The following is a 25,269-nucleotide window of genomic DNA, read 5'->3' as shown; positions in this document are numbered from 1 at the left end:
GGCGCGCTCCCGGCACCAGTCCACTGCCCGTGGGCGCGCGCCCCAGCCGGGCTCTGCGGTGGTGGCCCGTGTTTCTCTCCAGTCGGCTCGCCCTCGCTGAGGCTCCGCACTGCGCGTGCGCCGACGCCGGCGCTCTCGCTTTAGAAGCCGCCTGTAGTTGCACCGGGAGTAGTAGCTAGGTAGTCCCCGGAAATGAACTCTATTCTGTCACACGGACTGGCACGGTAGTTCCTCTGCCGCGACGAGGTACGCGCCCCCCTCTCGGGCCGCGGGCGTGTGCCAAGCCACGCCCCCGCACGGGCCCGCGGAGGGCCGGGACGGCGGGACTTGGCGCGGTGGGGAGCTGCGGGACCGCGCGAGGGTGGGCTCCGCGCGCCGCTTGCCTCCGGAAGCCTAGGCTCAGCCCTGAATCGCCCGAGCCGGCCCAGAGTCTCTGGACGAAGGTGGAACGGCTGACGTGGGCGCGTCTCGGTGGCTGTGGGCCGGTTTGGCCGGGCCGTGGAGAGCCCGGCGTTCCTCCTTGGAGCCCCCTTCTCCCACAAAACTTTACCCGAAGTGAGAGAGGGTGGACGCCAGTTCACCAGTGCGTAAGGACCCCTACTGTTCCTAAGGCCTGTTTCTTGTGTTGGGAGTTGGCTCCATTGAGGTGCATCCTTGTCCGACTTTTGATTTTTTTTTATACAGGCACTGTAGGGTTTCATATACGTTTTTAAGTTGTGTGCAGAGCAGTGCGTAGGAGTACATGTTTGAGGAATATTAATAAAATGAATTGCCACATTCCCAAGAGTTCTTCCATCCATACCATTTCTAGCCTAATTTTTGTGACAGGCACTTCATTGCCTTCCCTTTTCACTTTTTTACCAGATGAGTATGCATGTGGTATATTTTTCCTTTGTTCGATTTTGAACTTTTATGAGTGGATATGTATTGTGGTTTTGGCTTTTAAATAATATTAAATTATCTGCAAAAATCCCATGATTGTCTAGTATCCCATTGTGTGAATACAGCCTTGTCCCCGTTCTACTATTGATGTACACTTTGTTCCAGTTTAGGGCGTCTCAGAATAATGCTATAATAAACATTCTTCTACCTGGACCTTAATGCAAAGATATTGGCGTTTCCAAGACACCAAGATACAAGATATATGCTTTGGAGCCCTAGGAGAATTGTGGATTCAAAGGTATGCATAACTACCAGATCATGCAGATTTTGCTTAGGAGTGCTTGGGAAGTTAACTTCCCAGGACACACTGTCACTTTTTTTGCAGTTCCCGGAGATGTCTCCTTTCCCATTAGAAGTTGGTTTCCTCCTTGAGCTTTTAGAACTTCCAAAAAGCATTGAGTTTTTTGTTTTGTTTTCCTTGCTTGGTTTTTATGTAGCCCTAGCTGCCAGGCAGACTTCAAACTTCCTGCCTCTATCTCTGGGATCAAAGGCTTCCCACCGCTGGCGGCACTGAGTTTTTAAAGAATCTTTTTATCGACTACTGCGTGATGATCACATGTAATCGATCATCTTATAGATTTAAAAAATCTTGGGCTGACAATGTAGTGCTAATTTCACTACCCTAGCAAACATCAGGGCCTGAGTTCAATCTTTGGTGCCAAAAATAAACAAACAAATAAATAATAAATCTTGTCTGAAGCCTTTTCAAAGATTTTTCTCACAGTCTTCTTAACAGGAGCGGAAATACCTTTAGAAATCCTAACTTTGATTCTCCTGTACTTACGGCATCTATGTGGGTGCCTCTGGATCTTTGTCAGACTAGAGGTCCAGCATTCCATGTTAAAATGTTTCTGTAGAACCGGTGTCACCTTTCAGTGACTAAGTCTTGAAAGCTGTGACACAGTTGATTTACAGTATGTCCTTTCAAATCTGTGAGTCCACGGCGCTTTTAGGCCTCAGTATTACTGGTTCAGTTTGTGCTTCCAACTACTATTTGGGGCAGAAATGATATTAAGAACTCCTTGAAAGTGATTACAGAAGCCATCTGACCATCAGGATGCTACAGGAACCTGGTAGGGGAAACCTTTGTTATGGGAAACCCTGGTATTCCTACTTGGAAAGGGTAGCCCCTTCCATGACAGTGTTAGAAAAAGACCCAAGAGAGGGGAGTTGGGACTTTCGGGAGCTGTCGTTGTAGGCCTTGCTCAGGTGGAGGTTAGTTCTCAGCCACAGCAGCCTATGAGTTCAGGGGAAGAGGGAGCTATTCCATATGACGGATTTTGGATTTGCTTATGAGCACACAGAAACAGATGAGCATGTTTTGTCACTCCAAAATTAGACATTATTGAATAACAATAAATATACAAAGTCCAGTGATATTTGTTATATAATCCTCCCTACTTTGATAATCTGACTGAGGCCAAAGTAGGTTCTTTTATTCCAGTCTTCATTAGTAACATTAACTCTCCTATGATACATCACAAGGTACAGGTAACACACTCTCTCTCTCTCTCTCTCTCTGTGTGTGTGTGTGTGTGTGTGTTTGTGTTTGTGTGTGTGTGTTGAAAAGATTTCAGAAAAGGGCTGAGAGAAACTGTACTGATAGATAATTAACCAGACCAGTGCAAGGAAGGAGCTGCTGGAGTCAGGGTTTAAGAGAAGAGAGTGCAAGGTAAAAAGCCAAACTGAATGCTCAGGAAATGGTGGGTTCCTGCATGGATTCAGGTGGGTGAATAGGCTGGTTATGTTGATAACAGGGGTCCAAGCCAAGCTGAAACTCTAGAGACAATAAAGGAGCCCTTTGCTTTTGATCTTTGATTCGGACACCAGGACCGTGGCGTCCCAGTGTTAGGTGTCTATTTATTGACTCCAAGGGAGAGAGTTACACTTTCTGCCTGCCTGCCTGCCTGCCTGCCTGCCTGCCTGCCTGCCTGCCTGCCTTCCTTCCTTCCTTCCTTCCTCCCTCCCTTCCTTCCTTCCTTCCTTCCTTCCTTTCTCTACATAACCAGGGCTGTCCTAGAACTCACTGTTTATACCCAGCCCTCCCAATATCACAGAGATCTGCCTGCCTCTACCATCTGACTGCTAGGATCAAAAGCAAGCACCCTGCCTACAAATCCATATATTATTTTGAGATGGGTCTTACATAGCCCAGGCTGACCTCCAACTTCTTTTATAGCCAAGGATAGCCTTGAACTTCTGAACCTCCTATCTCTACCTTCCCAGTATGTCTATGTGGTGCTAGTAATGGAACCCAGAGCTTTATGCATGCTAAGCAAGCACTCTATGGAGTAAGCAACATTCCCAGCCCCTTTTTTAGGACTTTGATGGCATCCATAGCATTTCTAATTTAAAAAGAGAATACCTAATAAAGGAAAAGCCTTACACTGTCTGTCTGGCGTATCCTGAGACTTCAAATGCTCTCCTTCCCCAGCTTCAGATGGCACTTCCTTTGGCTGTTTTTAAATGAAGGCAGAAGTAGAGCTTGCTTGCACCCCCGCCCCTTGTATGTAGTTTTATAATGGGAATTTTACAATGGGAATTTGAACCTGTCCTTAGGAGTTCCTTGTATTGGGCTGGCAGTCTGTGTAAAGTTGAGAGACCTGCCCTCCACACATTTCTTTGCTTAGGTTTCTGTCACAAGAGATAATTTACTAGCAGCTAATTCAGATCCATTGCAGGAGAATTGGTTTTTTACACTCAGTATTTTCTTCTTAAGAGAGGTGAAATTCACGACTTCAGATAGGGAATATGCATCCTTAGCCAGTATCAGTTGTGTGGGTCTGCGTTGCCAAGAATGACCTTGAATATTTGATCCTCCCATCTCTACCTCCCAAGTGCTGGGATTCCAGGTGTGGGTCAGTTAATTTTGTGGTAGGGATTGAAATTGAATGCCGGGCACACACACTGCCATCTTCGATAGATCCTTAGCCCTGGATAAAACCTTTCTGTCCAAAGTATGCATAGATTCAGAATTTTATTCTTACTATTACATACTTCATTAAATATTCCCATCATTCCCTTTAGCTATTATATAAGACTTTGAGCTTCGTTCCCTGAGGGGTCGGGGAGAATTACCTGTGATTAATTGTCTCCTCTCATACTTGTAGTCTTGGGTACTATCATTTTTCTCCAGAGTTTGGGAAGGAGTCTTCCTTCTTTACTGCATACACATACTCTCAAAGCGATTCCTTTATGCTGTGTAGTTCAAGGGATTTTGAACCATAAATAGAGCTTCATTCGGTTTTGGCTGAGAGTTTTCAAACCCCAGGCTTGCATTAATTCAAATGGTTTCACTAGAAAGACCAATGTCTTCCTGCCCAAGTGAATTCTGCTTATCAAATTACTAGTACTCTAAGCTTGGTGGGTCCCTAGATTCTGTGTGCTGAGCGTGTGCTGGGTTACTCTTTACATGCTAAGACAGCAAGGGGTGAGAGCTATTTGGGTTAAAGGAGCAACTGGGGAAGAGGAATTTCCTTTTCCTTAAAGGAACTAACCCTAACCAGAATAAAGGTTTTATTTCAGTAGTACTGCCCCTACCCAGTAATCCAAACTGACTTTGAACCCGCAGTAATCCTACCCTGGCCTCCGTCCACAATACACGATTACACTCAGTTGTATAAAATTCTGGAGAGCAGGGGGTTGGGGATTTAGCTCAGTGGTAGAGCACTTGCCTAGCAAGTGCAAGGCCCTGGGTTCGGTCCCCAGCTCCGAAAAAAAGAAAAAAAAAAAAAAAGTCTGGAGAGCAACCCCAGAACTTTGTACATGGTAGGCGACCATTCTACCAACTGAACTACTTCTCCAGCCATCCGGAAAAGGTATTTTTAAAAGATTTGCTTTAAAAATCTGTATATGGGTGATAAAATAGTTGTTTCCCTTAAAGAAATAGTATTTTGTCTCCCCCAAATAAAGACTCTGGCAAATTAGAAAGCAAAACAGAACTCATCAGTAGGGGAACCATAACTGGAGCTATACGGAATGATGCATGCATTAACGAGCGTGCTATAAGTGTTGCATATGTTAGACGTAAGCCATCCTGACATTGCTTTTATCGATATATTTCATTTTCACTTCTTCGTATTTTAGACCTGTAATGGCCAGATACTACAGCGAAGTTCAAAGTTTGCAGCAGGATGATTCAGTTATAGAAGGAGTAAGCGACCAAGTACTTGTGGCAGTGGTGGTCAGCTTCGCTTTGATCGCCTCTCTCCTGTATGCACTACTCAGGTGAGAGCAAAGAGTCAATGACGTCACGTACTGAGTGTTTCTAAAGGGCAATGACTGATTCTTTCTAGTGATAGCTGGTCCCAGTGACTAGAATGTTATTTCCCATTGAGCTTTGAATGCTACCATATTTTTTTTTCCTGACTTGCCTGAGAATATTTAAATTCATAGTTTCCAGGGGTTGGGGATTTAGCTCAGTGGTAGAGCGCTTGCCTAGGAAGCGCAAGGCCCTGGGTTCGGTCCCCAGCTCCGAAAAAAAAGAACCAAAAAAAAAAAAAAAAAAAAAGAAAATTCATAGTTTCCACTTTGACTAAAATAGCAGTATTTCCTATGAGGGTATCCTAGTTTAAAACTTTTTTATAATTGAATGTACCAACTAGTGGGTGATATGGATAATGTGTGCAAAATAAATAAATGGAAAAAGTGAGAGAAAAAAACAAACACAAACAAAAGAACACCCCCCCACACACACACCTCATTACTAATAACCAGTGCTCTCTTGGCCTAATCCTGGCTGACAACTTCTTGCTTCTGGTTTTTCATTGCACTTTTTAAGTGGTATATTCATGTCTTAGTTTGTGTTCCATTACTGTAATAAAGACCATGGCCAAAAGAAACCTGTGAAGTAAGAGTTTGTTTTTGCAGCTCTCAGGTTATACTCCACCACTGAGAGAAATCAAGAAAGGAACTCAGGGCAGGGACTGAACCAGAGGTCATGGAGGAACACTACCCCCTGGCTTGCTCCTCATGGCTTGCTCAGTTGGCTTTCTTACCATCCAGGACCAGGGGTAGCAGCACCCATAGTGAGTTGGATACCAGTTATTAATTAAGACAGTGCCCTGTAGACGTTACTACTGGCTAATCTCATGGAAGCATTTTTCTCAGTTGAGATTCTCTTTTCTCAGACATATCTAGGTTTGTGTCAAGTTGACAAAAACCAATCAGCACAGTTAGTTTTGGCAGTTTTGCATTATAGTATAATTATATGTATAATTTTAACTTCTGCTGTCTTCCCTTCTCCTTAAACATGAAGAATTAGGAGAAAGACCCAATTAGATGTGGAAAAGTGTTTAGATAGATAATATGTAGAACTTTCTAATTGCTTATTTAAGAAGTTTCACAAAAGAAATGTGTTAATTGCTCTGTATATTACTTACTAGCTTGCAATGAGTTCCTAAGATACTGGACATCTGGATTTTATCATTATCACTGAAACCTGAAATCAGTTGATCTCAGATTTGGGAGGAAGTTGTCACAGAGTAGCCTAGAATGCACAGTTATCGGATTGGAGTGCAGTTGTATATCATCAGTTACACTTGTTACATTCAGTCACCAGTAGTTCTTTTCTTTCCTTTTTAAAAAGATTTTTTAAAAAATTATTTATGTATTTTGTGTATAGGAGTGCTTTTTCTGCATGCATGCCTGCTTGCCAGAAGAGTAGATGGTTGCGAGCCACTACGTGGCTGCTGGGAACTGAACTCAGGACCTCTTGAAGAGCATCCAGTGCTTTTAACCACTGAGCCATCTTTCCAGACTCGATGTAATTCTTTTTATAAATTAAAAAAAAATTACTGGACTAGGATGATAGGTTAATGGGTAAATACTTTTGCTATACCTGACGCCTAGAATTCAGTCCCAGAGCGCGCATGGTAGAAGGGAAGCAGCTCCTGTAAATTATACAAATTATACCCTCCACACATGCATCGTAGCACACACACACACACACACACATATATATACATATATATACTCATACATACATACATACATACATACATACATACATATACATACCACACACAAAATAAATGAGTTCTAATTTAAGTTATTCTTACCGGTGTTGGGGATGCCTGCCATGATGTGCATGTGGAGGTCAGAGGACGGCTTTGTTCTCTGCCTCTACCTTGACGTGAGTTCTGGGGGTCTAACCGCAGGTGCTTGCATCCTCAGAGCCATCTCATCAACTGTGGTTGTCAGTAGTTCAGCGTCAAAAATTAGACTAATAAGCGGATGGGTTAATCTAACTTTATAAATTCTATCCAACAGAAATGTACAGCAGAACATTCATCCAGAAAACCAAGAGCTAGTCAGGGTGCTTCGAGAACAACTTCAAACAGAGCAGGTATGGTTATGTAGCATATGTATCATATAAGGGGTGCTATAGTTTCCTGCTATATGCAGTGCTGATAAGACATTAGAAAGTAACTTTAAGAAACATCAGCTACTTTACTCCTTACATTATATTGTTCTTTTCAGATTATGTATTTTCAGATTAAGCACATTGTCTTCTTTTCAGGGGATTGGAGGGACATTAAGGCAAGCTCATCTATTCCAGTCTGGCCTGGAACTTGCTGGGTACTAGAGAATGATCTGGAACTCCTGACTGTACCTCTGTTGTAGCTACTTTTCTGTTGCTGTAACTGTAAGTCCAGTTACAGGAACATATAAATTAACGCATTTAACTGGGGCTTGCTTTCTGTTTCAGAGTTAGTTCATTATCATCATGGTAGGGAATGTGGCCGCAGACAGACAGGCTGAGAGCTGACATCTTATCATAAGTTGGAAGAGTGAGAGTCTGGGCCTCAGGTGGGCTTTTGAAACCTCAAAGTCTACCCTGAGTGACAACAAGGCCAAATCTCCTACTCCTTCCCAAAACAGCCCATCAGCCAGAGGCCTAGCATTCAGATTTTACACGACCATTCTCATTCAGACCACTAGGACCCCCACCCCCACCCCAAGTGCTGGAATGACTGGCAAGAGCCATCAGCCCGCAGCACGTTGACTGGTCTCAATCTACACAGATTCATGCAGTGAGAATTTCGGTTTCTTTGAAAAACACGGAAGTATTACTGGAATATGTTTTAGCTCCAGGTGTGGGATGTGGTACTCCTTCACGCTCTCCACAGCGGCTGACTGTGATTTGCATCATGTTTAAGCAGATGCATGGGTTTGCCGGCTGCATAGTCTCTGCCGCTGTGACGTTTGGAACTCTGGGAACTCTTCAGAGGGTGTCTAAGTGCTAGAGTCTCGCAGGTGGCTGCTGGTTGGCTGGTTGGTGGCTGGATGCTGTTGGTCGTGGTTTGTCAAGCAGCCAGGTGCAAAGAGAAGAAAGGAAGAAACCAGATATCCTGACAGAGAAATCAGACTTGCCCCCAAGGAACTTGATGCCCTAGTCAGCAGGAAGTAGTCTAATGACATCATCACCCTCTTTCTCCTCAATCCTTTTTCACTCCTACCTAGCGTTAGGGGGTTGGAGGGGTGGAAGAAGGAAGAACCCACAAAGTAGCCAAAAGTCCAGTTACAGATACAGGCAGGGTTTTTATTAACTTGTCCTAAAAGAGAACAATTTTTGTATCTGTTGTTTGTATAAAAAAATGTAGTTGACCTTAACAGAAATGAAATAGAAACTCCCTTTTTCCTTTGTTTTCTCTCTCTTTTTTGTTTGTTCGAGACAGAATCACGTGGTCCTGACTGGTCTAGAACTTGCTGTGTAGACCAAACTGGCCTCAAACTCCTAGAGACACACTTGCTTCTGCCTCCCTGATGCCGGGTTATAGACAGGAGCTATTCTGCTAGGCTTCTGTTGTTATATTCTTTAAAAAACAAAAAGAAAGGTGGAAGTTTTTATTTTAATTTTTTTTTTTTGAGGCAGGGTTTCTCTATGTATCCTTGGCTGTCCTGCAGCTCACTCTGTAGACCAGGCTGGCTCCAACTCATGTGGATCTGCCTGCCTCTGCCTCCTGAGTGCTGACACTAAAGTTGTGTACCAACACTACCTGGCAGTATTTGAATATTTGAATATTTTCATTTTGTACAATTAACACTGGAATGACAATGGCACCTTCAATTATTTTAGTAATTAGTGCTGTTTTAAGAAATAAAAATTCTAATTATACTATCCTAACATTGTATCAAAAGTTCTTTAGTTCATTTATACTTAAGTTTATATTTACTACTTTTGATTTTTGTGATAATTTTATTTGAAAAGTTAATACCTACTTATTGTTTGTGTATGATATCTTGCCTAATGTGTGTGTATCATGTATGTGCTCGGTGCCATAGAACTCAGAAGAGGTTGTTAGAGATGATTGTGAGCCATCATGTGGATGCTGGGGACCAAATGCATGAAGTGCAAGAACAGGTCATGCCCGAAACTGCACAGCCAGCTCCCCAGCCCCTTGATGAAGGTGTATGTTCTGTGTTAGTGCTAGATAGTTTGCTAGGGCCTTAGGACTACAGTGAGTCGTGTAAGTGGAGGTTTTGCCCTCGTGGCACTTTTACTCCAGAATCATATTTGATGTATGCTACTTGTACTGTAATTTCACTTAACACCACTATCTGATCCCGACAGTGATGCAGCCAAGGAATGTACATCTATTATATATTGGCTTAGTTTAAAGTTTTGAGACAAGGCCTCATGTAGCCCAACCGTGGAACTTGTTAGGTACCAAGGTTAACTTGGAAATCTTACCTTCCTGCCCCCACACCCTAGCTATTGGGATTACAGACACGTGCAGGGAAAAGCACGTGAACATCTACTAGGGCGACTTTGTATAGGACAAAGTGCAAGTCATCAAAAGTGCTCATTTTTCCTACTGGGAAGATGAGCAAATAATCTTAACTGGGAGTCTAATTCTCTTCCTGTGGAAGAGAGAGCAGATATGCAGCCCTGAACTGGAGACAGTTGTTAAATGAAAAGGAAGTAAGGGATGAAGCCAGGCACATTCCTGCAATGCTAGCATTTGACAAGCTGCCGTAGAACTGCTGCTGTAAGTTCCAGCTCTGGCAGGGTTACAAAGCAAGACTCTGTTTTAAAAAACCAAAAAGGTTTTTTAAAATGTAAAGATTGATTAAGAATGGTGGTTTCTCTTTTGATGGTGCTGAGGACCAGGCCCAGTGCCTGCATGTCCAGCGGGCACTCTCCGCTGGGCTACACTAAAGCCTGCATGGCGGTGCTTCTCGAGTTTATACAGCAGCTGTGGAACTCAAAATAACGTATGCATTCTAATAAAGTACAAAAGCCAGCTTTGAGTTAATCTACATTTTCAAGTTGTGTACAGAGAGGAAGGTGAAGGCCAGAGTTCAAATAAAATAATATAACTTTGCAAGCTTCTCAGACATGCAAGATCTTAAACTACTGCATATGTGTAATTTCTGTTTTGAGAAATGTCTGTCCTCTCCCCAGGATGTCCCTGCTCCTGCTCGACAGCAGTTCTACACTGAGATGTACTGTCCAATCTGCTTACACCAAGCCTCCTTTCCTGTCGAAACAAACTGTGGACATCTCTTTTGTGGTGAGCGAATGATATCATACTTGGTTAAAGTAACTAGGTCAGCACCCATGTGAGTTGTCAGTAGGCTAGATTGCTTATTTTCTTTTCTTCACATCTATTTTCTGAGAAGAGTAGATTGCTTCAGAAATCCTACTCTAGTTGCCACTGAAACAATAGTTGTTGTTTAGTGTATTATAAAGGTCTGAGGATGTTGCTCCGTGGGTAGAGTGCCTGTCTATCATGCAGAAGTCTTGGGCTTGAGCCCCAGGATTGTATAAACCAGATATGGTGGCATATGCCTGAATTCTAGTACTCAGTAGAAGAAGGAAAGTCAGGAATTCAAAGTCACCCTCAGCTAGAGAACAAGTTCAAGACCAGCTTGGGTTACATGAGACCCAGTCTCAAAAAAAAAACAAAAACAAAAACAAAAACAAAAAAAAAAAAACAAAAAAAACCCAAACCATATATTCCCATGTGTGTGGTAGTACACACAGAGAGACAGGTACTAAATCATAATTTATTTTCTCTTTAGTGTGTTATCATTTGTGGGTTCCAAGCTTTAGAAAAATATAAAACTCAATAAACTTCTAAATCATTAGCAATGTGTTTCTTGGAAGAATCATTCAAGTTTTCAAGTAACATTATGGGGTCCACTGTGTCCTTCTCAACTTTTGTCAGTTTTATATGCTATTCAGACTTCCCATGGCAAGGTTATTGTCTCAAGAATAAGCCACAAACCTCCACTAGTTGTCTTTACTCTTTCTGTGTGACCTTCAGGAACTGGAGGGCATATATTCACATTTAATATCAGCAAGAGGTACCTTCTACTCCTCATTGGCTTTCCTGATCCCCGGAAAGATTTCATAGGGAGTAATACTGTTTCTTAGGACCAGACAAGATTGGAATATGCCCACTGTACAGGAAGGTTAATACTTTTAATCCCATCCACCACAAATCAGAAACTGAGGCTCAGAGAAGGCAAGATGTTTTGTAATGGGTAACCCAGCTGTTAAGAGCTGGCTTTAAGCTCTGTCCTTAATTCTGCTGTGATTGGCGGCCTACAGGAAGTTCACTCTAAAGAACTCCTCCTAACTTAGATATGGCCAGTCACTGGGCCCACTTTGCAATCGTAGTCCTTTCTGTTAGTTGCAAGTTAAATAACAAAGAGTTTTTCTTTTTATGTTTTACCCTTTGAACCTACAGATACTAAATAAAAATGGCCAATGAAGTATTTTATCCATTAGTATATACATTAAGATTGGTCTTAACTAGTCCCATATGTTCTGAATTTTACTTAAAGACTAATTTAAAGTGTAGCATATATTGATCCTCTATTGTGTCTTCCCTATCGTGTCTTGTTTGACTCCAGCATGGAGTTCTTACAGTTTTATTACTGATATTGCTGGGGTTGAGACATTCGAAATCTCTACCTTGCAATGCTGAGTTTCCCATACATTGTGATTGTTATATTGAATCTAGTTCTGCGTTTCTGCAACCATTAATTTTAAGCTCCCCCAGGTTTTGTTTTTAAAGACTGGGTTTCACCTTGTACCCCTGGCCGACCTAGAACTTGCTATGTGACCAGGCTTGCGTCATATCCAGAGATTCACCTCCTTTTGCCTTCCAAATGCCAAGACTTAAGGCATTTGCCATCTGACTCAGCTATGGTGTTATTTTGATTTTTTTTTTAGACAATATATTGCTTTGTACATCAGCCAGACACTGAACTGGCAATCTTTCTACATGAACCTCCAAAATAAGATTACAGATGTGTACCACCATGCCCAACTTTACTAAAGTTTTTCTCCCCACATACCTAACATATGATGCAACACTGAGTTATCTGTTAAAGTTTATTACTCACTGTTGACAAGGGAGGACAGCTCCTCCCTCAGGAACTTGGCCCAGCCTTTCTCTGAGCTCTGCTGATGATCTTTCAGCTTTTCTTTCTTTCTTTTTTATTTCTTTTGTTTTGGTTTAGACCTTCTGTGGCCAGATGTCATAGTATGTGTATAGGTGATGTCATAGTACATGTATAGGTGATGTCATAGTATGTGTATAGGTGATGTCATAGTACATGTATAGGTGATGCCATAGTATGTGTATAGGTAATGTCATAGTACATGTATAGGTGATATCATAGTATGTGTATAGGTGATGTCATAGTATGCGTAAAGGTGATGTCATAGTATGTGTATAGGTGATGTCATAGTACATGTATAGGTGATGTCATAGTATGTATATAGGTGATGCCATAGTATGTATATAGGTGATGCCATAGTATGTGTATAGGGTGACGAATCCAGGTGAGTCCTTGCTTTCTTCCTTAAGATAGGATTTCTTGCTCACTTCTACACATGCCAAGCTAGCTAGCCTATGAGCTATTTCTGTGCATCCAGCCTTGGGCGCACTAACGTTACAGATATGTGCCCCTGCTTCTGGCCTTCTGTGGATTCTAGAGCTCTGAACTCAGATCCACAAGTTTGTATGGCCAAGGCTTTGCTCACTAAGGCCACTGCCCAGCCCTGTAGCAATCTTTTAATTATTGTTTGGATTGCTAAAAAACAACAGAAATCTTCTGCTCTCAAACCTATAGTAGGCATTCCTAATACATTTGGCCCTCCTTTCTCTTGAATCTAAACACGGCCTTAATTATCCTCCGGGCAGGTATTGGCACTTTGTGAGGCTTGGCAGGCAAAATGAACTTATTTGCCAGCTCAAGCTTAGCTAATTCACTGGTGGATAATCCTGTCAATTGAAAGATGGTTGTATTGTGTTCTTGCTTTTACCTCTGGGTCTGAGGTAATAGGGTAGATTACTGCTGATACCCTGCTCTCCTTGTTAGGTGCGTTTTTCTTCTGAGATGGGCCTCAGGTATCCTAGATTGGCCTCAGATGTGCTGTGTAGCCCAGGATGACCTTGGACTTCTGATCCACAGCACCTCCTGGGTGCTGAGATTTCAGGCACACACTACCGTGCTAATTATGTACTAAGGATCGTTGATAACCTTGTGCATGCTAAGCTGCCCCTACCAACTAAGCCATGTTATGTTTATTTATTCAGTAAATCTAAAGGTAAAAAATTTCTTATGTAACTTCTCAAAAATTAGTCTCTGGACAGCAGATCATGTATACTAATACTATGTGTGTCAAGAGCTCTTAGCTCAGTAATTCTTTATGTAGCTAACACCTCTGCTCCATTACAGTAAGTCAGAACAGGCAGCAGTAGAATCATCTTATTTACATCTATAATCTACATTATTAACTCTCTCAAGCCTGTGAGAGTTTGTTTTCATTTTGCAACTAGATAGATTGAGATGAAAGTTAAGTCATCTTTCACACCAGATAATACTTTTTCTGTGGAGGGAGAAAACTGAATGAGACAGAATCAGGCATCTAATAGCAGATGAGCTGAAGCATTTAATCTGCTGAGTCATAGTTTTTCAGTGAAGACAAATGGTGTTACATAATTACATAAAATAAGGTGTTACATAAAATAAGGACTCCCACACTCTAGTTTGAGGAAAAGATATTCGAGATTAAATGAATGCAGTGTTTCTCAAAATAGGCTGAATTTTTGGGTAAAAAGGTCATAGATTCAATATTTGTATGTGTACAGGCAGATTCATGTATTTGTGTGGGCACACATACCTGTGTGCATGTGTGTGAGCACACATACCATTTATGTGTATTGAGGTCAGGGGTTGGTGTTGTTGTTCATCTTAGTTTTTTATGGTTGTTGGTGTTATTTTTTGTTTGTTTTTTGGGACAGGGTATCTCTATTAATGTAGCTTTGGCTCTCCTGGAACTCACTGTGTCGACCAGGATGGCCTCAAACTCAGAGATCCACCTAATGCTGGATCAAATGTATGCGCCATCTCACCTGGCTTTTCTCAGTCTCTCAGTCTGCCCTGCCCCCAGCACTCCCAGACCCCCAACCCCTCACCCCTACCACCAACCTGGGACTCAGTGGTTAAGGTAAACCAGCTGGCCAGCAAGCCTTGGTGACTTACCCCTCATGCTGGCTTACAGACTCATGCCACCGTACTTGGCTTTTATGTGGATGCTCCCTAACCTCCTGACCTTTGTTTATCTCACATGGGCTCTGGGGACATGCAGTTTAGCACTGAGCCATCTCTACAACCCCAGCTGTTGCTTTCATACAGGTTTCATGTGTGAGCAGAATGCCAGAGTACTTAGTAGACTGTGATTAGCACAGAGCTCCATGAAGGCACAGGGACGAGGGAACTGTTTAGCTCTTAGACTCATGAAGCTGGTGAGTTGGTTGTAATTTGGTTCCTGCTAATCTAAGTGGTTGCTCACCATTTTCTCACAAGCCATTCTTTCTGCTTTAACTCTTGTTATGAAGAACAGAAATGTCTGTGTCCTGTTTTCTACCTCGTTAGTTCTCCTACAGAGTTCAGTTCAAGTGCTGTACTCAGGTTGACGTCTCTGACCTTCTGTCTGTTCCTTTTCATTCACCATCCCACAATTTAAGGTTTAGCTGTCTTGTAACTGACTGGAGCGTATCACTTCAGTTTCCACAATTGGATTGCTCTTGCCTCTTCTAAATTCTGTCCTGGAGAGGTCAAAGTAAGGAACATGGCCTGGGAATGTAGCTGAGTTTTTAGAGTACTTGCCTAGAATACATGAAGACCTTTGGCCCTTTAAAAGCATCAGACAGTAAAAATGTTCCTTCATGTTACCGGATTGAATTAAGTGTTTATCTCCTGAGTGACCCTACCACTTCTGAGGTCCTATAAATTATTTCTTCCGGCAGGGTTGCTATCTTTGGTTGTTTTGTTGTTCATGAATCTCTCTCTCTCTCTCTCTCTCTCTCTCTCTCTCTCTCTCTCTCTCTCTCTCTCTGTGTGTGTGTGTGTGTGTGTGTGTGTGTGTGTGATCATGTGAGTATATATGTGTATATGGTGTGGGTGCTTGTGGAATCCCACATCAACCTCAGGGGTTGCTTCTCAGGACACTCTTTACCTTTTTTCTTTTTCTTTTGTGTATGTAGCGTGGTGGGATGGGTGTGCATGAATGTGGTGATATCTTCCTCAATCACTCTATTCCTATTTTTGAGACGAGACCCTTACTCAACCTAGAGCTTGCACATCTGGCTAGACTGACTGGCCATCATGGTTCAGGAATCTTCATATGCCACATTTTCTGCTTTGGAATCAGAGGCACAAACTGGAGGGGCTGGATTTAAGCAGCAGCAGTAACAAAAGGATCATGGGATCAGGCTGGGATGGAGTCCTCACACCTGCTCTGATTTTACACACTCAGCAACTCCCCAGGCACAGGGGAGATCCTGTTTCTTACTGTTAGGGAGCTTGTCAGGAAGGCTAGCCCGAGTCATCAGTGAACCCCAAGTAGCCTTCTTCTTTTGCCTCCCCAGTACTGGGATCACGTGTGTGCCACCACATCCAACTATTTTACATTGGTTCAGAGAAACTGAGGTAGGTGCTCCTGGTTCTACAGTAGAGACTTTACTGCCATCCTCATGAACATCACCTCGTACAGTAAGTCCTTCAGACATTAAGCTAAGATAAGTAGGAAACCCACTACTTGAGTAATTGGTTTTCAGGTTTTAGAGTGGCAGGGAGGAAAGGTTTCATGTAGCTGAGGCTGGCCTTGAACTTTCTGTGTAGTTGAGGTTGATCTTAAACTCCTGATCCTTTTACCAACCTCCTAAGTAAAGGGATTATATCCACCACAGCTTACTTAATTTGTCTTTTTAAACCTTGGTATTGTTGAGACAGGGTCTCACTGGGTAGCCCAAAGAGCCCTCTCACTTGAAATGCAGAGGTCTCTGCTTCCCAAGTGCTAGGATTGTAGGTATGTGTCACCACACCTTGCTGGTTCAGTGAACTCCTAAAATAAATAGTTTTCCAATACATCAAATTTGGAACAAATAGTATCTTATAGTTTGTCATACATAGTATCATGTTTATTTTACATAGGAAATTGTTCTCTCTGAGGCCTCAGTAATTGAGGTGATTAATATTTGCTTTTTATTGTATAAAAATGTCCATTGCTTAATTAGTGGCTGAAATAAAAATGTTTTTTAGTGGTTGGGAATGATTGCCAGGTTGGTTTTTTTTTTTTTTTTAAGATTTATTTATTTATTTTATGTACAGCATTCTGCCTGCATATGTGACTGCAGGCCAGAGGAGGGCACCAGATCTCATTACAGATGGTTGTGAGCCACCATGTGGTTGCTGGGAATTGAACTCATGACCTCTGGAAGAGCAGTCAGTGCTCTTAACCACTGAGCCATCTCTCCAGCCCAATTGCCAGGTTTTAATTTACTTGAAGATTTGGTTGTATGAAGTAACTCTTTTAAGGAATATTTAATAAGCGGTGTAGATAAACAATGTAGTAAAACAATGCTCTAAGGAGAGGAATGCTGTTAAATGGTTGAAACTGACCAGCATATATGAACTTTAAAGCTCCAGTGTTGATGTCTTCTTATTCTTCTAGGTTCCTGCATAATTGCATACTGGCGATACGGGTCTTGGCTTGGCGCAATCAGTTGTCCTATCTGTAGACAAACGGTAACTTCTGTGGTTATAAAGTGTCACTTGTGGAATTTCATTTCATAAATATCAGGGCTTCTTTTGGTTTAAAATGGTTTATTTTATGTGTCTGTGCCTGAGTGTAAGTACACAGCCTGTGTGCCAGCATCCATAGAGGTCACAGGGGCGCTGGATCCTCTCACCCTGAAGCTATAAGTAACTAGGAGCCACCATATTGCCGCGGTGAACGGAACCTCCGTCCTCTGCAAGAGCAGGGAGCTTTCTTAACCACCGAGCATCCTTCCTGCAGCCAGACTGCTGCACTTTGATCTCCTGTATCTGTGACCCCACTATATTTTTTAAAAAAATCACTAAGGTATCATAGAAAAGGAAATTCTATTTGAAGTCCTACAGTTGTAGTGAAAAACAAGAGATAAGCGAGTTCTCTTTTGGGAAAATATATTTATTCTTCCTTTTTAAAATATTTTAGTATTTAACTTGTCCCCTTTTCTTTGGACTTTAATAATGAAGCCACTCGGGTAGTCTTACAATGTGTGTTTCCTTTGTTTTAGCAATCATCCCCCATTACTGTTGGAGCAGGAGAGCCAGACTTGCTTCTTGTTTCCTTTTCATTTCTGCAGTCCCAGACTACCTCAGAACTTTTCACTTTTCCCACATGGTTAGAAGGAACGTTGATTTGTCCCTCTCACACTGTTTCTGTGGCTAGTTTGATGGACATGAGCAATTCATTTCCATAAGCTAATTGCCAGCAGTGCTTACCTTTTTCCAGAAACATGGAGGCCAGGTAGTGTATCTGAAACTGAAAAAATTAGTCCCACCATGTCTTAGCCAGAGTTCTATCGCTGTGAAGAGTCACCATGACCACGGCAAATTTTATAAAGGAAACAGCTGGTGCTGGCTCCCAGTTTCAGAAGTGTGGGCCATGATCAAGGCAGGAAGCATGGCGGCAAGCAGGAGGACACAGTCCTGGAGAAGGAGCTGAGCATTCTGCAGGTTCAAGGGCAGCAAGGAGAGCGCCACTGAGCCTGGCTGAAGCATTTGAAACCCCACAGCCCAGCCCCCCAGTGACAGACACACTTCCTCTAGCAGCCAGACCTACTCCAACAAGGCCACACCTTTAACCCCTGTCAAGTAGTGCCACTTTCTAATGACCAAACATCAGAAAGTATGAGATCATGGGCACCATTCCTGTTCAGATTGCCACACACACTCAGCCTACTTTTTCTCTCTCTCTCTCTTTTTTTTTTTTTTTTAGAAGCTTTTGGGTTCTTTTTTTTTTTTTCCTTTTCTTTTTTTTTTGGAGCTGGGGACCGAACCCAGGGCCTTGTGCTTGCTAGGCAAGCGCTCTACCACTGAGCTAAATCCCCAACCCCACTTTTTCTCTTTACCCATGGCTTTCCTAGAGTGTTTGTACTGAAAACTGACTAGGGATTAGTAAGGCTCTCTTAGTCTGGTGGCTGTTGCTTCCATGATTTCAGTCGTTTAACCTGGAAGCAGGACCATCATTAGTACTGCTGCGACTGCTGCTTGACTGGCAAATGACCTTGGAATAAGAGGCAGGCTACAGTCTCTGGCTTGAGCACACGGTCACGACTCTGTCTACATTAGCTTACCAAACACTCCTCCTAGTGCCGCAGGCTTTTCCTTATTCTTCAGGTTTACTGGACCTCCCAAGTGAAAGTTCAGTTTTGATGCCACCGGCAGTGCCATGTAACAGGCTGTGTAACAGGTCAGCCTCCTGTCTGTCTTGCAGATGCTGAAGTCCCTCATGGTGAGGCTGTGCCATCTCTTCCAGGTGTGCACACCACTAACACAGTGCCTAGTCACAGTGCATGCTCAGTTACATCCATTCATTTGTTTGTTTAGGGACAGTGGCTCACTAGTCAACCCCAGCTGTCCTAGAACTCACTGTGTAAACCAGGCTGGCCTTGAACTCACAGAGATCTACCTGTCTCTGTTTCCAAAGTGAGATTTAAAGGTATACACCACCATTTCTAGCAAGACTGCATTTAAAAAAAAAAAAACCAAACAGTTTGTGTTCTAAAACCTTACATTAGCTTTAAGAAAAGAATAGTTACAAGAAGGAAAAGACCATGAAGATTAGATCTCTTAAGATCTGATTTGATGGTGCTGACTTTAAGGGCTAATCCTGCTAGAGACTTAAAATTATTTCCTTATTTTAGAGACTATGTTTTTATTAACAGGTCTGTGAAGGCATGGATGACTGTGTCTGTTGTCCATACCACTTAATCACTCCTTCATTTACCTTTGGAAAATATCTGATTAGTGCTTTTCTTGTCCTCAGGAAGGATAAAAACATCTAGAATGATCCAAAACTAACCTGTTCTTTTTCTTTTTTAAGATTTATTTATTTATGTTCTATGTAAATGAGTACTCTGTCTGCAAGCACATCTGTAAGTCTGAAGAGGGTATTGAATCCCATTACAGATGGTTGTGAGCCACCATGTGGTTGCTGGGAATTGAACTCAGGACCTCTGGAAGAGCAGCCAGTGCTCTTACCCACTGAGCTGTCTCTGCAGCCCCCTGAACCTGATTTAGCCCCTTCCGTTTTATCTCAGTGTATGCATTAGCCTCACTCTTTACGGGTTGTTACATTCTTAGCTGTGTATGCTCTTCAAGGCCCCGGTATTGTCCTTAGGCAGCTGTGACCCATCTTTCCCTGGGTCATGAAAGCAGCAGACTAACCTTAGTTCCAGCACAGTACAAGACTTCCATCTCCTGATTACAAGGGCTGGTCTCAGAGCCAGGCCATACAGTGCTTTACTTTCTGCACTGTGGCAGCACTCAGAGACGTGTCAAATGTGAGTAGAACAGGTCAGTCAGAGGCGCTTTGTGTTCTCTGAAAACCATAGCTTTATACTTTTAATGTCACTTTGTTACTGAGGGTTTTCCTATCATCCTTTTATCTACAAGTATATGTTTTTCCAGAGAACTGTGGATCTTAGCCCCTGATATGGACAGGAAAATATTAAAGTGTTGAGATGTTGAATCTGTTTTGTCTTGGAGAAAATTTTTTTTAAAGATTTATTTATTTTTTGTTTATGAGTACACTGCAGCTGTCTTCAGACACTCCAGAAGAGGGCACTGGATCCTGTTACAGATGGTTGTGAGCCACCATGTGGTTACTGGGGAATTGAACTCGGGTCCTCTGGAACAGCAGTCAGTGCTCTTAACCACTGAGTCATCTCTCCAGTCCTGTCTTGAGAAATTAAAGATTACATTTTGTATTACAGTTTACTGTAAGGCAGTAATTACTTCCATGTTCCCCCATGCTGCCTTTATTCAAAGGGATGAATGAAGTGCACATTCCGAAGCTTTTCTCATTCCCTAGAACAACACAAAGTGAACACAGGATAGTAACAGTGCAGGTCTAACCACTTTTTCCTGTAACACACAGGTAACTCTTCTCCTCACAGTGTTTGGTGAAGATGATCAATCTCAGGATGTTGTAAGATTGCGTCAAGATGTGAATGATTATAACCGGAGATTCTCTGGGCAGCCTAGATCTGTAAGTAATCTTATAGCAGGTACAGAGTCAGAGCGAGCCTTTATACTTTTTATAAAATCAGATTTGCCAACCAGCTATTGGACTGTGTAGTATGTATTTTGGACTAAGTTTTAACCTTCATCATTGCCAATCACCAGCTTTCTCAGAGGGCAGAGTTTATTTATTTATTCATAATTTTTTGCTCTAGGGTCTCATTATATAGCCTTGGGTGTCTAGAAATTGATATGTAGACTAGGCTGGCCTTGAAATCCCAGAGCTCTACTCCTCTCTGCTTCCAAGTACTGGGATTAAAGGCACGTGCCACCAGACATAGTTCCCCTGCTGTTTTTGACTGAGCATTTTAAAATGATTTTCATCTGTGGATATGTGTGCTTGCATTTATTCATGTGCCCCACACACATGTAGGTGCCCTTGGAGGCCTAAAGAGGGCACTGGAACCTCTGCAACTGGAGTGGTGATTGTGAGCTACTTAGAGTGGGAGCTGGAAACAAAAATAGCAAGCGCACGTTACCTCTTGGCCACCTCTCCGACCCCAAGATATTGATTCATTTCATTTTATTTTACACACACACTCTCTCCCCCCCCCTCTCTCTCTTTAGTTCAATTTTTGTGTATAATTCCCAGGCCTGGTAGAACAGACATAATCCCATGTATTCAGGAGGCTGGACCAGGAGGATCACAAATTCAAAGATAGCATAGTACTTTGATGTGATGTTCTCTGAATAAAACGTGAAAGGAGCTGCAGCTCAGGAGAGAACGCTTGCCTACCAAGGGCCTAGGTTCAGTCCCCAGTGCTATAAAACTCATACATAGTCTGGCTTTTTTATTCATTAATTTATTTATTTATTATCACATAGACCTTTTTCAGGTAGTTAAATACTCAGTTGTTATATTACCTCTGACTTGTTAGGAAGTGGTACCCTAAGGTCACCTCATTTAATAATTTATTACTTTTCAATCCACCCCAGATATACCCTGATAGTATATCTGACACTTGGGAATGAATCTCAGACTATAAGCCTACATAATTTTTTTGAGGGAGGGTCTTACTCTGTAGCCTAGGCTGGCCTTGAGAGGGAGGGTCTTACTCTGTAGCCCAGGCTGGCCTTGAGCTATTGCTGATTATCTGCCTTCCAGGCTGGAAATTACAGCCACAATTCCTGGCCTACGGTTTCATGGCTTATTTTATTAGATCACTGATCAGTAACTTCAGTTTTAGATGACTAGGTTTAGAACCACTTATCTGAAATACTTGAAACCAAGAGTTTTCAGATTTTAGAGTATTTGCATGGATTTTACAAATAAAGCCTCCTGAATTTGAAAATCATAAAATCACAAATTTAATTATGTTTTGAAATCCAAAACTTTTTGGCTCAAAAGCCTTTAGACTTTAGAGCCTTTTATGTTTTAGGACACTTAAAAGTCTATATCAGACTTTCAGATAATATGTTCTTAATCTGTATCCCACCTTTTAAGGATGTTGATACTTCATTGCTTTTCAGTTGTCTATAAAAAGACCTGTTTTATAAAAAATCTAGTAACTAACTTTTAAATGTTTAGTTGGAAAGTCTGGTATTAAGTGTATGAAACGCCTTAATTTGTCTTAGCTGACTCTGTGAAAATATGAAAATTATGTTACTTTTTAATTTCATATTTTAGAGGCTAAATTCTAGTACTTGTTTTTCCTCCTTCAGATTATGGAAAGGATCATGGATCTCCCCACCTTGCTGAGACATGCATTCAGGGAAGTGTTTTCAGTCGGGGGTCTCTTCTGGATGTTCCGAATTAGGATAATGCTTTGTGTGATGGGGGCTTTTTTCTATCTAGTATCCCCTCTGGACTTTGTTCCTGAAGCCCTGTTTGGAGTTCTGGGCTTTCTAGATGACTTCTTTGTTATCTTCCTGTTGCTTATTTACATCTCCATTATGTATCGAGAAGTGATAACCCAAAGACTAACCAGATGAGAGAAATGAGTTTACTAGAGTATTGGAGCTTATATAAAAATCAAACAAAAGGATCCATGGCCGTATCGATCACCCAGATATTATTTTACATGCCTAAAACACTTGGCTGTCATTTGACAAATGCCTATGAATATACAACTGGAACATTTACATACTACAGCTTCTAATGTTAACATCAAATTTATAGTGAGCTACAGGTTTATCTTCATTCTGTGTTGTCTGTAAAAAAGTATGAAACGAGCTGAAAGGGGTAATTTGTTGTTTTCTTTTTCTGCAAATTATTTAGCTTAGATACGTAGTTCAGTATTGCTGAATGTACAAATCGTCCTCCTCAGTGGGTACCCATACAATAATAGAGAACTTTGAAACTTACCTAAATACTTTTGTTAAAGTAAAATAGTGTATGATACTTAGGGAAAGGTCAGTGTCTCAGTGTATGCTAAGCTCTGTGGACTTGGAGCAGCTCTGCTTTTCATTTTTGTATAATTCTTTGTGATCAACTGAAAATGAAAGAAACTTGAACTTCCTGATATGACCTTATTTTCAGTCTCTAGAACACTTTAATCAATAGGAGGATTAACAGAGTGAAAACTACGCATCTCCTGGAGTGGCCTTTGCCACTCAGTTACGACATTAACCCAGAGTTTGGACTTTTTATAGAAACAAGTACAAAAGTAACTGTAGCCAGCTGTGGTGGCTTCTACTTGTTATTTCTGCGTTCAGGAAGCTGAGGTATTAGATTGCCACAAGTTCAAGGTCGGCCTAGAGTTAAAGAGTGAGATCCTACTCAAGCCAAAAGCAGGGCAGTGAGTTAGGGGCTTACCACCAGGCCTGACAACCTGGGTTTGAACTCTGGGCCTCACATAAGGTAAGCACAGAACAGATTCCCCAAGTTGTCCTCTGACCTTCACATGTGTGTTGTCATGCATGCACAGACACACACACACACAGAGTAAATAAAATAAAGTGCAATGAAAAAGGAAAGAAAGTAGCTTGTAAAGGGAAATTATTTTGTTCTAGGAACCTGAGTAACATTGCAAACTAGTAGTAGTTGATAGCATTTTGAGGAAACAGGCTGGTTATTTCTATTGGCATTCGTCAGGGCCTTTAGGAAGGTACAAAGAACAGTATTTAGATTTTACAAACTATGAGTTAACTCTTCCGGCAAAATGAAGGTATTTGATTAGCTGTCTGTTGCCCTGAAAATGCAGAAATCTCATCTTCTAGATGGCTCAGATTCATCACGTCTTGGGCAGAATGAGGAAATGTGTATGAGAACCTCAATAATGAGGGTCAGACTGTTTCTGCTGTTTTTTATGGCCCTGACATGGGAACGTAAGGTCTGTAGTTTTGTTTGCGTAGAGTGAGTCCTGTAACTGAGATGCTCACCCCAGCTGTCACTGCTTCCCAGGGAGCATCTGGATGGAGGGTGTGAGGTGATGCTGAGACCCTTTGTCATCTGATGTCACCCTTGGTTTCCTAGTCAGCCTCAGTCAGTGTGTGTGTGTGTGTGTGTGTGTGTGTGTGTGTGTGTGTGTGTGTGTGTGTGACATAAAGCTAAAATATGTCATGTTCCCCAAAAAATCAGATTAGCTGCCAAATAATGAAATTCTGAATGAAATGTCAGTTTGTCTAATGTAGGCTTAACACAAAGATGTTGTCTGCCATTTAAAAAAAAAAACATAAAACAAAAACCAGTCCTTATATATACATGATCAGTGCAATTTCTCATAATTTTTATTTTATCCTTAGAAGATGTTATGAGGACGGTAGAGTGCCATCAGCTTCCTGTTTCAGAGAGAAGACCTTCATCCTGTGGGTGAAAGACTTTTGTTTTCCTAACAGAATGGAACTAGTGAGATTTAGGTAGGCACAAAAGCTAGTCTGAGGAGAAGCAGGAGGAACTGGGATTCTCTGGAGTCAGGTTTTCATAACACATTATTCCTTTACTGGAACAGTTTTGGTGCTTCTAAGCTAAAGCTCCAGGAAGAAGATTCCTCAGAGCCTTTACCCATCTCCAGTGAATGCTTCCAAATGAAGTACGAGTGGCAGGCACCACAGAACCGTGGCCACTCGTCACCAACCCGGAAGCTGTTGAGTGGGGAGCTCGTTACCAGCCTGGGAAAACATTTTCCACCTTTTAAAAGTGCAATGTGGACTATAGCTCTGATTTACTGAAATGATTTTATTTTCTGTGCGTGTGTTCTGCTCCAACTGTCACACTTCTGTAATATTTGGACTTACTCTAATACTCCGAGAAGAGGTGTACTGTACAAAATCTGTAACATACAAAACCACTATGAAGTCACTCAAGTCTTACTGAACCAAAAAAGGGAACACAGTGGTATCTCAGAATTTGTCATCTCCTAACCCCTCATCTTTACTGATCATTAATGATAATGCAAAAGCAGTTTGAGAAAGTATTGAAAGCGAGCAGAGTCGATCAGTGTTGAACATCACAGCAGTACTTCGTATTCAGAGGTCACACAAATCAAAGCAACAGAACATAGTAACCATAGTGATGGCCACAGAGCCATGGTACAGGCCCAGGAACAGATGATGATTGAGCAGCTCTGTGGGGAACGAGAGGGAACTGGTCCATTAACAACTCGCTGGGGTTGGGTTTCTATAGCCACCATTCTCAGTGCTGCGGAAGACAGCAGAGTTCCTGAGCCCCATGGTGTACGGTGCCTACTTCACAGGGTCTATGCAGAGAAGCAGAGGCTTCTTGCAAAGCTTGTGATTTGAAGAGTTTGTTTGGCATTTATTCTTTGGAATAAAAATAGTTTATTTTAA

The 25,269-nt window shown here is 42.0% G+C and overlaps 1 protein-coding gene and 1 long non-coding RNA gene across 12 annotated transcripts in view; one reads left to right on the top strand and one right to left on the bottom strand.

Annotated features, from left to right (window-relative positions):
• Positions 1-13: 13 nt before the first annotated feature.
• Rnf170 (ring finger protein 170) lies at positions 14-25,269 on the top strand. Of its 11 annotated transcripts, none has more exons than XR_360569.5 (9): positions 14-246; positions 1,048-1,180; positions 5,029-5,169; positions 7,213-7,288; positions 10,352-10,460; positions 16,925-16,998; positions 20,399-20,509; positions 22,204-24,339; positions 24,432-25,269. XR_360569.5 is itself a non-coding variant. In XM_006253330.5 (8 exons), the coding sequence occupies exons 2-8, from the start codon at positions 1,101-1,103 to the stop codon at positions 22,471-22,473; spliced, it is 861 nt and encodes a 286-aa protein (XP_006253392.1). In that variant the 5' UTR covers positions 16-246; positions 1,053-1,100; the 3' UTR covers positions 22,474-25,269. The 11 variants fall into 11 exon arrangements, 8 of the variants coding, with proteins under 8 accessions (XP_006253392.1, XP_063131694.1, XP_038951121.2 ...); XR_010058305.1 differs by having other exon boundaries at positions 16-246; positions 1,053-1,180; XR_010058304.1 differs by lacking the exon at positions 14-246 and adding an exon at positions 271-583.
• LOC134482515 (uncharacterized) overlaps positions 12,380-25,269 on the bottom strand; it is a 32,194-nt gene continuing 19,304 nt past the window's right edge. The window contains exon 2 of the long non-coding RNA XR_010058735.1: positions 12,380-20,200. This is a non-coding gene — a long non-coding RNA (uncharacterized LOC134482515). The remainder of the gene's footprint in view (positions 20,201-25,269) is intronic.

Source organism: Rattus norvegicus, chromosome 16 (assembly GCF_036323735.1).
Source record: "Rattus norvegicus strain BN/NHsdMcwi chromosome 16, GRCr8, whole genome shotgun sequence".
NCBI lineage: Eukaryota > Metazoa > Chordata > Mammalia > Rodentia > Muridae > Rattus > Rattus norvegicus.
The sequence above is the reverse complement of the archived record's forward strand: the minus strand, read 5'-3'. Positions and strand labels throughout refer to the sequence as shown.